Raw genomic sequence first — 12,033 nt, 5'->3', positions numbered from 1 at the left:
AGAATGGATGATACAGTTATAATGCCATCACGAATTTTTAACTTTATGACACACTTTTTTATCGTTATACGACTGTGCGCTGAATTTTTTTTTTTTTGTTCTGCCCTATAATTTCAGAATATATGACCCTAATAAAGTAAATTAAACTGAAGCATAAAATACAAAACTATTGAGTTTTCAAGGTGAAAATTATAAAAGTATGTTCGTTAATACTCACGGTAGGTAAGCAGCCCATTAACAATTAGTTTAAATTATTGGAACGCTGTGTGACGTGACGGTTGTGTTTGTAAATTTTTTATCTTTTGTATCTTACTGGTGGTAGGACCTCTTGTGAGTCCGCACGGGTAGGTACCACCCGTAGGGTAGGATAGGGTAAGCGGGGCCGCTTATTTCTGCTGTGAAGCAGTAATGCGTGTCGGTTTGAAGGGTGGGGCAGCCGTTGTGATATACTGAGACCTTAGAACTTATATCTCAAGGTGTGTGGCGCATTTACGTAGTAGATGTCTATGGGCTCCAGTGACTACTTAACACCAGGTGGGCTGTGAGCTCGTAAACACGTCTAAGCAATAATAAAAAAAAAACTATACAAAATAATTTTTCGAAAAACCATTGGTATACACGGTAAAATGTCTTGAGCTAAAATCTTGGGTAATTTTGACAAAAACTCTGTATAAAAACGTGTTGTTCCTTCAAATGTTACAAATACAACAAAGAAGGGAAGAAATAAAATGCAATTTTTTTTACAACGAAAGTACTCAAAGGATTTTTTGTTCCAAATTACGCGGGTGACATTAAAATTATCGGTAGCGTTTCATCTTATCAGACTTACGTGTACTTTAGGTGGTTCCCTTGTTTCATATAATTACAGTCAAGACCGCGTCTGATAATGAATTAAGGGCACGAATGTTTACAGCAACAATTAGCCTTTACGGAATCTTGGAACGCTTCCTGACACATTGTTCATTATTCATTTGCTCAAATGTATTGTTTGACAAAACTAGGTCATACTCAAAAAAATATAAAGCGTTCTAAATATTATAGGTATAAATGGATATTTGAAATAACACATAATAAATATAATTCATTTTTTATTTATTTGTATAAATCAGTCGGTTCTTTTAACAGAAAACGCATTTGGCACTTTGTTCATTAATTAATAATATGGCTCAATACAATCGTCATTAAAAAGAACCCTGGATGTACTATTTATTACTACATAGTTGAAAGTAATAGCTTCCAGAAAACATGTATCACAATAATTAAACTTACATAAATATTTCACACTATAAGCGTATTTGTCTTATTTACAGTAAAAAATAATAGAGAACATTGCCTACATCCAGAGTCGAAATTATTTTGTTCTGTTCATATAAAACAAATGCAGATTTTCTGTACAAAACGCAAATATCCTAAACGTTATAAAATATATCTACACGTATACGTATTTACAGTGAGGTTTGATAGCTTAAACATTAATCTATACATCACAAGAAGATTACATACTATTATACAAAAAGAATAACAATATATGGCAAGAGGCTTGGAACGCGAAATCTTGATACAAGATCCCAACGAAACAGTTTTTACAAAACTCAAAACAAAGTATTATTTACAGTCTTATATTATCATATTAAACATATTCTTCAGAAGGTTTCGGCGTGCCGTTCTGAAGTCTCAACGAAGATGACATACGCCCGTTGACAGCGTCTGGTAATTCAGCAATGTCTTTAAAAACCCCGATCATACTTTCGAAATTGGGTCTCCAGTTAAAGAGATGATCCCAACCGAGAGCGGCTGAGGCTGGTGAACCATTCGCTTGTCGATATAAAGCTGAACTGACATGCGGCACAAGATCATCATCCGAAGCTACTAGAGTGCTTAAAGAGCCTCGAAATGAAGAGTCAAAACTTTCATATGGTGGCGGTAAAATTGATTTCTTTGTGTTATTTGCGTTGCTCACATTTGGTCTCCTAACGTCGTCAAGTTTTTCAGCATTAATACTGTTGTTATCGTATTCGATTTCGGAGCAAGTAAAACTGTCATTACCGCTTTCATCATCGGACCCTGTTGAACTTCTATTGTCGTCTTGAGGGGAATGATGTCTATGTGACATGTGATGTCCTACTCCTGTACCTCGTTGTGCTTCACTGGAGCTAGAAACTGCATCTAATGTTGACACTAAGCTCGACGTTCTTTGTCTCGCATTCATTCTTTCTATTTCTTCTGCAGTTAAGCCGACAGCCCCTGATCCTACGGACACTACTTGAGGTACTTGGGGTGTAGCACTGGGTGTCTTTCTTCCAGCTGATGAACTTTGTCCACTTAACTGAGACATCACAGGGCTGTTTAGGCTACGTTCACTATTACTATGTAAAGCATCTTTGCCCACACCTCCAGAACTGGACGTTGTAGCAAGTAGAGCGCTTTGCAAAGGTTTTCCTGATATATCGTGCAGGGTCAATATACGAGGCTGCTGGCTTAATTCACTACTTGGTGATAGTCGTGCAAGTGGCGTTGTTTGATGTTGGCGTGGTTGGGGTGGGGGCTGAGAAGCCTGCTGTAGTACTCTGGACGGGTATCCGCCTGGGTGATGAGGAGAGTGACGATGTTGAGGTGTTTGATGTTTATGATGATAACCGGTTAAAGGTGGTGGAGTTGCTTTATATTTTCGGACATTAGCCGCTTCTCGAAAACCTTTGTAGTGGTAAACAATATCTATATCAGAAGGTGCTATTGAACTTGCATTTTCTAAATCGTAATGTTCTGGTATTTCTGAATTTAGGTCCATTCCACTTGGATGATCATGGTGATGTGAAGTGTTGGTCGAAAGAGGTGGAGGCGGATGATGATCTTCTCTTAAAGCTGGGCTTTTCCCAACAACTTCTCGTTCAATGATGTCGGGACGTTGCGGCCTGAGTGGGTCTATATTCATTATTTCTCTGTCTTTATATTTTTTTGATAAAAGTTCAGGACCAACAATATGTCCGACATTACGTGTTATATCAACGCTTTCAGAAATATAACTGTTTAGGCTAGTGTCATTGTTGTGTAAGCCACGATTCATCAAACTTTCATTGGTTCCAGCTATTAGGTTTGGTGCATTAGACATGGATGTTCCACCATTTTGCTTCGAATGAACGGCATTCATTTTCCCTGTGGAGCCACCAACTTTTTCCTTTTTTTGCTTTCGTAAACGATAGAATATAATGGACACGGAAATAGCAACAAGTAAAATTACGAAAAACACAATGACAAGTGTAATACCAATACGCAGGGGATCTGGATTTTGTGCTGCCCCAATACCAAATGCACTGTGGCAACCATTTAGAATTTTCCCTTTTAAAATGGTTTCCTTAAAAATACTTCCATTCCCAGCAAACGGCTGTATTTCATTATTAATAGAAAAGTTGGCTAAGCAACCTTCAAATTTGTTTTGGCTCGAAGTCATTAATAATTCAGCTTTTACTCCTCCTAGGGACATTACAGTGAGATACGGATCTAAGAAATCGTGTACACCAGCAGCATCCAGCTCTTCCCCAACATCATTATTGTCTACTAACAATCGAATACTCCTTCCAAAAGACAATAAGGTTATATTATGCCAGGTACCATCAGACACATCATTCTGTTCATTTTGTGTCATATTCACCACGGAATTCTGTTTTGAAGTATAACTTACTTTTCCTTCGTGTAATTCAATTAATGTAAAATACTTTTCAGTGGCTGCGTAAAACAGTATTCCATCTTTTCTGTGAGTCCGAAAAAGAAATGACAACATTTTGGCTGGACTATTTGTACGTGTATTAATTTTACTAAGAACTTTATTAGCGTGTTTTTCCCACATGGTATTTCCGCTGTAAAATGTATCCAATAACTGCATTCTCCGATGTTTTTCTGATATAGAAAATGATATAAGCCCTGTTTCTCCGACTGAAATAGATTGTAAGGCGGCTGAACAATCAGGTGCAATAAAAGTACCATCACATTTACACAAATTGGATTTCCACCGGTCGATGCATTCTCCCAATCCACACATAGCTTTTTTATAACATGTTCCTTTTTCGGATCGACCACAATTTGCTTCAACACCTCGGGAATTTAAAGGATTTGAAAGATTTAGCAAACGACCATTTATGGTTATGCTATGCATACATCCTACGAAGTCATCAGAGTGGACTTGCCCTGGGCGTTCTAACAGAGGATCAGCTTTGTGAATTCCTCCAATCAAAAGTGGTTCGTTGTTGAAGTTCAAAGTTCTGTAAATAATAAAAAAAGACATAAAAAAATTTGCAAGCTTATTTTACAATAATGTCATTTCAAAAGTACTAGTGTTTCTACATTTGAAAATAGATCACGTAGACTATTAAACATACCCGGCTTGTCCGGTGTCATCATTGTAACAGGAGTCGTCTCCAGGTTCGCATTCCATACAAATATCTCCGTGATCAGTGCAAGATGTTGTGCTCAAAGATATGACCCTTCCATTTCTTGTTGCAGTGAGTTTATGCCAGTTGCCGTCCGCTAAATTTTTATTTGGATTCGATATGGCTACAGATGTTATTGAAGTTCTTGCACCCCCGAAAGAAAAAATAGGTTTTCCATTAAGTAGTTCAATAGCTATGAAGTCAGATCTGCCTCCAGTTTGCGCGCCGAAGTTGTATAAAAGTAATGCATCCGGTTTCGTTGTTGCAAAAATTATCGTGATGTCATTGGTCGATGCATCCAGTGCCGGGAACTGCATATATGATAGTTCGTCGAATCCAAATGTTGTGCTTTCACAATGGGTTCCGTAACGTCCATCCGAACAACTACATTTATAGCCAGGTTTTAAGCTGACACATATTCCACCATATAAGCATGGATTTGGTCGACATGAATCTACCAGAGCTTCACAATGATTACCCCGATATCCGGGCCGACAAAGACAGAAGAATGAACTACCATCTGCACTTTCTTTACAAGAACCTCCATTTTTACAAGGACTGCTACTGCACACGTCATTTTTTTCTAATTCGCAAGTTTTCCCATCACGGCGAACAGGGCAAGTACATAAGAAATCATGTCCTTGTTTTCGACAATGTCCTCCATAGCGGCAAGGATTAGGTGAACAAGGATCTTGACGTTTTTCGCAATTCTTTCCCATAAATCCTTCAGCACAATGACATTCGTAATCATGTTTAACGAAAGGTGAAGATAAGATAATAGCTGAACTATCTATAATTTTTGTGTCTTCTAAAATCTTAATGGAATTCGTACATAAGCCACCGTTTTGACATCGATGTGACGAGCATGGATAATATCCGATAGTAATTTCGTGCTTTAATAATGTAGTGATTTCGAATTCTTTATTTTTTAAGTAATGTTCTGTTGATTCTTTCTTAGAAATAGAGTTGTTTCCTTTCAAGGCTACTGTTAGGTCTAAATAGTTGGGTACTTCATTGACGCCGTATAAAAAAATGGTTTCCTTATTTTTGTCTAGCTTGGCGTTAAGAATTTCCAACAAACTGCGATAGAAATGTGTTAAAAAAAATGTTGCCGTCATATTCATAACTCTGATGGTGACCGATTCTTCCACAGTGGTGTTGTCAAAAGAAAAGTATTCGACACTTACTGAGGATATGACGTCTTTGTGAATACCGTCATTACCCAGCACTGAAAAAGAATAACCTTGACCAGGTTTTATAGTATTAGTGTAGAGGTCACATCCAGATCTGATATTCAATAGTGAAAGTGTTCTATCTGAAGTAGAATCTCGAATAATCTTACATTTATAGTCACCAATAATATCAGGATCATTAGGTTTAACGTCAGCAATTTTTCCATTTGGCACTTTGTTATTAAATGCATATACAACAACATGAACCGATCGAGGAGTCGGCGGATTATCATTTCGGTCGAGAACTTTTATTAATATATCATATTTAGATCGCATTACAGGTGTTCCACTATCTTCAATTTGTATACTTATTTCGAGTATCGGTGTAGCTTCCCTGTCGATTTTCCTGGCTGTGGATAATACGCCTGTATGCTTATTTACATTTATAAAGCTCTCATGTTTCCCACCTATAATGGAGTACGTAAAAGGTGCACCATTTGGTGGCAAATCTGGATCTGTCGCTGATAATGTTGTTATGCTGGTGTTAGGTGGCTCATTCTCGTACACTGATCCTTCAAAAGAATTGATGTCGAAAATAGGACCGTTGTCATTTATATCAGTCAACATTATTTTGACTGTCGCTGTTCCTGTTTGGGGTGGTGAGCCGGTATCTATTGCACCAACTATTAATGAGTATGCAGGTAGTTTCTCTCTATCTAACTTCCTTGCTACTTCTATTTTACCATTCTGTGGATCTATTTTGAAACTTTGTTCAATATTTCCGCCGATAATTGAGAAGCTGAATTGATTATTTTGTGGCCTTACATCTTTGTCTACAGCCTGTACCTGAATAACTTCGTGGCCAATATAAGCTCCCTCAGATACTGTAGCTTCATAATTAAGGCGTACAAACTCTGGAGGATCATTACCGTCTTGGATTGAAATTATCACTTGTGCTTCATCAGTGTCGTTACCTCGAATACCTCCAGAGTTTTTTGCAAGTACTGTTAATACTACTCTATTTTGAGTTTCTCTGTCCAAATACCGTGCCACTCGAATAACGCCAGTTTGAGAATTGATTCCAAAACCTTTATCATTACTTGAACCAACAAATAAGTAATAGATTATTCCATCATCACCACTATCCTGATCTGTAGCTTGTATAACTCCAACATTTGTTCCAACTTCGGCTGATTCTGATACGTCGAAATGAAAAACTGGTTGTTTGAATTTTGGATAGTATTCGTTAACGCCTGTTATATGAATGATAATATTGGTTGTGTTTTTCATTGACGAATCGGGGTTTTCAGCTCTCACTGTTAAATCATACAGGTTTTTTTCTTCAAAATCAAATACTTCTTTCGAATATATTTCTCCGGTGTTCTCATCAATGTAAAATAATGATAGCATATTAGAGTTTAAATAATACTTGATTATTGCATTTTTTGGTGAATCGATATCTACAGCGGTCACTCTATAAATAAACGTGTTTAAAGGTGAGTTTTCAGGCAAAAATGCGACGTAGGTTGTTTGATTAAAAAAAGGTGCATTATCATTAATGTCTGTCAAAATAATAGTCAATGTCGCTGTTGCTTTCTTTGACTTAAAGCCAAGATCATTGGCTGTGATATTGAGTCGATATTCCTGTATTGTATCAAAATCGAGCGGTCGCATTATGCTAATTGCACCAGATATAGAATGTATTTGAAATTCGTTTCCTTCATTTCCGGACGAAATGGAATAACGAATAATTCCATTAGGTCCATTATCTTCATCACTAGCCTGTATAGTCAAAATTGACGAACCTACAGGTTCATTTTCAGGCACTATAACTTGATAGCTTAAAGCCGTGAATTTTGGGCTGTACATATTTTCACCGGTCACAACAAAAACGATTGATGTTTCGTCTGATTGTGGCGGCACACCGCGATCTGTAGCTTTTATTTTCAGTTCATAGTATTGCCCTAAATAATAAAATTGTTTGTTTACGATAATCCACCCACTATTTGGGTCAATAGTCAAGTACGACGAACCATTACCACCAGACACGTAATATTCAACTTCAGCATTTATTCCAAAGTCCATGTTGTCTTCTGCTTTCATTTTTATTATTTTTTCACCAATAGTGGCTTCTTTAGGAATAGGTATTAGTTTCTCATGATCCCTGAATTTGGGTGCATTATTGTTTGCATCGACAACGTTTATGATCACTAAGCACTCTGATGACATTGGAGGTTTCCCATTATCTGTAGCTACAACAACGACAGAATATGTGTTTTCCGGAGATGAATTTGTGGACGTTCTTTTATAATTCATGGTGAATTTACTTAAAATCTCTCCAGTCGCTGGATCTATTGAGAACAAATCTGATGGTTGTTGTAACGAATATGATATTATCGAATTTGGGCCTTGTTTGTCTCTGTCCGTAGCGATTACTTGTCCAACAAAACTGTTCTTAAATTGCATTTCAGGAAAATTAAAACTATAATAGGAGTACTCAAATTCAGGTGCGTTATCATTTTGATCTTGTATAGTTATGGTAAGGGCTGTTTCAGATCGCCATGCTCCGTCGATAGCAGCGACTTTCAAAATATATTCGTCCTGTATTTCTCTATCTAAGGAACCTGCCACAGTAACATTTCCAGAGATTGGATCAATAATAAATTTATTTCCAATATTTTCAACAAAACTATACGTAGCATTTGCATTTGACCCAGTATCCAAATCAGAACTGGTCACTCTTATTACAAAGGAACCGATTTCTGCATTTTCAGTTACATTAACACTAAACAGCCTTGTGAATCTAGGAGGGTTGTCATTTTTATCCAAAACTGTTATTATTACTGTTGATGTGCCGCTTAACTGTGGAAGGCCATGATCTTCAGCTTCAACAATTATTTCATAATATGGTATAGACTCACGGTCAAGTGCCATATTTGTATATATTTCACCTGTTTCAGAATCTATACTAAATGTTTCATCGTAATCATTTACTAATTTATAAGATATTCGTCCATTTTCATTAGAATCGTAATCAAAAGCATGAATTACTGCCACCAACTGAGGAGGGGATTCTTCTTCCAACACTGTAGCATTGTACAAAGAATTTTCTATTATGGGAGCATTGTCATTGGCATCTGTGACTTTTATTTCAACTTCGATAAAAGATTTCAAAGGAGGGTTATCAGAATCTTTTGCTTCAAGCCATACTTCATATAATGGCATTGTTTCGTAATCCAAACCTTTTCCAGTTAAAAAAACTTCTCCACTCATTTGATCTACACGTAGTGCATCACCAATATTTCCTCCCGCTATTCCATATTGTAATAGCCCAGCAGGACCGGATTTTGGAGATGTAGCTGATAGCCTTGTGACTAATACACCTTCTGGAGTATCTTCGGAAAATGTAAACGAAAGCTTGTTAGTCACAGAGAACTTTGGAAAGTTTCTGACGGATTTGAGAATAAGTATCAATTCAGCTGAACTTTCTTTTGGTGGTGTTCCGCTATCTTTTGCAGTGATTACCAAATTGAACGATGATATACTTTTGTCTTTATAAGTAATAAGATTCTCTTTTGCTTTTATGACACCCGTCTCTTTGTTGATGGTAAACAAATGCTTGTGTTCTCCTTCTAAATCATATTCAATTTTTTTACTCAATCCAATATCATTATCTGTGGCTTTAACTCCAAAGACAAAATTTCCTTTCATAGTCCTTTCAGAAATTTGTGTTTCATATACGGGATGTGGGAACGTCGGTGTATTGTCATTTTCGTCTTCAACAACAATCGTCAAATTTGCAGTTGCAGTTCGAGGATCAGTTGTCGATGAATCCTGGGCCATTAAAATTAAGTAATATACATCCCATTCCTCCCGGTCTAATGTCTCATTAGTATATAGCATACCAGTATTAGGGTCTATTTTAAATCGTTCTGATTTATCTCCAAGTACACTGTATCTTATCTTAGCATTGTTCCCCGTATCTTTATCGGTAGCTTTTGCATGAAAAATCATTGTTTCTGAAGGTAAGTTTTCTTTTACACTAGTCTTGTAACTTTGTCTTTCAAACTCTGGACTATTATCGTTTACATCTTGTACAATTATTTTTACAGTACCAGATCCTGTAAGAGGTGGCGATCCTGAAAATGAAGAAAATAATAAATTATCGTCAAAATTTACAAAAAAAAAGCCCCTACTCATCGTTTAACTTTTTTAAAGTTATTTAAAATATATTGAAAAAATACATCTCCATTGTAATAGTTCTTACGTTTCTCCTGTCATGAAATTCAATAAGCTATATCACTATACACTAAGCATATATTTTCCATTAATTCTTACCAGTATCCATGGCGACCAGTGCAAGGGTATATTCATCTTGTACTTCGCGATCTAAGGTCCTAAGAAGTGATATTTGTCCCGAAGACGCATTAATTTTAAAAACATCTGCATCTCCTTCTTTTATAAAATAACGAACTTGATTGTTAAATGGTGGTGAATCAGCATCATAAGCAAGGATTGATATTATAAAACCACCATTAGGTGGAATAACATTTTCCATTACGTATGCCAAATACGGTGAATCCAAAAACGTTGGTGGGTTATCATTAATATCTTGAATAGAGATGGCAATTTCTGCAGTATCGAACCTAACATCATCTTTTGCGCAGTCCTCTGCTTTAATAGACAGAAGATACCGTGATTTTCTTTCGAAATTGAGATTTTTTGCCACTCTAACAATTCCGGTATCTTCACTGATACTAAAATCTCTATTTTCATCACCAGAAGCTATTGAATACCGAACTCTGCCATTAGCATCTTCATCAACATCAGTAGCTGAGACCTGAAAGGAGTAGAGTGTTAATACAGACTAATCTATATATATATAAAAATGAATTGCTGTTCGTTAGTAACGCTAAAACTCGAGAACAGCTGGACCGATTTAGCTAATTTTGGTCTTGAATTATTTGTAGATGTCCAGAAAAGGTTTAAAAGGTAGATAAATATCAAAATTCCTTTTGTTTGTTTTAAGTTTATTTTATACAAAAGTTTAGGTTTTTTATTTATCGATTGAGGCACTACGAAATCCGCCGGGTCAGCTAGTAAATAATAAAAGGAAAAATTAATGTTATTTTCAATTTACCTGAAGCACGCTGGCTCCGATGCTAGCATTTTCCGGAACTGATGCACTGTATTGCTTAGGATCAAAAACTGGACTATTGTCGTTTTCATCTATAATACTAATTTTTATATCCATCTTAGTAACGTTAGGAGGGTCGCCTCTATCTTTTGCAGTGACGGTAATTATGTAATTTGATTTTAATTCTCTATCCAGTTTTCCAGTTGCTCTTATAATTCCATCTACATTACCCAACGAGAAATATCCGTTAATTTCTGGGTTAGGCATCATGAAATATTCAACGTATCCATTTCTCCCTTCATCTTTATCAATCGCTTTAATGGTCATGACAACTGTATTAAGAGGAATGTTTTCAGATATAGATGTTACATTCGGTGTTATAAATTCAGGAGCCATGTCGTTCACATCCTTCAGTTGTATCGTCACCTGTAGAAAAACGTAATTACACATTTCACTTACAATAGAGTAGAGTGGAATTGATATGAACATTAATACTTTTGCGTAATTATTCGTGGTCAGGCATATTGTGAGCTAAGGGTAGATATGAAATCCTCTCTGTGGGCAACATACAAAAACGTGTCTGAATTTCTGCCTGCTTAAAAAATAAAATGCAGAATTAGATATTGCTTCTCACATAGTCCACTATTGAATCGCATGACAAATGATCAATGATTTAGGTAAAACTGAAACTGTTCAGGATCAAGTTAGAGAAACTAATTTCGCCAAAATATCTATCGAAATCAATTTCAGATTTCAATTATAATTTTTTTTATGAGCTTAATTCAAGCGTGTGGAATAGCACCTTGACCTGTCCTCTATCAGAGAAGGCCCAATAGATAACCAAGCTTTTGCTTTGTATTTAATTAAATTTTATAATTAACTTTAGTAATGTTTTTAGCTGTTTTTTATTTAGATTTAAAATAGTATTATAGTATTTTATAAAATAATACGCGGACAGAGGTGGTATCTTCTAATTCGAACAAAACTCCTTAAGAATTCTGTGTTCGTTACAGCTTTTGTTTGCATTTGCGATCATGTTTCTGCAGTTGAATACTTCAGTAAGCTTTGTATCATAAAACCCTGTTTTCAAGAAGTCTCATCAGAGGTATATTGTAGTATCCAACAATGGATGCATAACAATAGCTCGTAACGAACGTGAGTTTTGTAAACATTATGAAAGCTACCGTCCTATGTATTCATTTTATAGGAATACTACGACGAATATTTAGTATGATGCTGGCAGTCCAAGCAGGCAATTCTAAATACGGAATTATGAGGCTGCAGACTGAAGGCTGAAGGT

The 12,033-nt window shown here is 36.2% G+C and overlaps 1 protein-coding gene across 1 annotated transcript in view; it reads right to left on the bottom strand.

The window, feature by feature from the left end:
* Positions 1-1,075: 1,075 nt before the first annotated feature.
* Positions 1,076-12,033, bottom strand: part of LOC101743456 (cadherin-related tumor suppressor) — a 143,496-nt gene continuing 132,538 nt past the window's right edge. The window contains exons 6-9 of the mRNA XM_038014713.2: positions 10,737-11,159; positions 9,935-10,436; positions 4,374-9,735; positions 1,076-4,256 (exon numbers count right to left, since the gene is read on the bottom strand). Coding sequence (XP_037870641.1) covers positions 1,631-4,256; positions 4,374-9,735; positions 9,935-10,436; positions 10,737-11,159 — 8,913 coding nt within the window. The 3' untranslated portion in view covers positions 1,076-1,630. The remainder of the gene's footprint in view (positions 4,257-4,373; positions 9,736-9,934; positions 10,437-10,736; positions 11,160-12,033) is intronic.

The sequence above is a fragment of the Bombyx mori genome, chromosome 12, assembly GCF_030269925.1.
Source record: "Bombyx mori chromosome 12, ASM3026992v2".
NCBI classification, from domain to species: domain Eukaryota; kingdom Metazoa; phylum Arthropoda; class Insecta; order Lepidoptera; family Bombycidae; genus Bombyx; species Bombyx mori.
The sequence above is the reverse complement of the archived record's forward strand: the minus strand, read 5'-3'. Positions and strand labels throughout refer to the sequence as shown.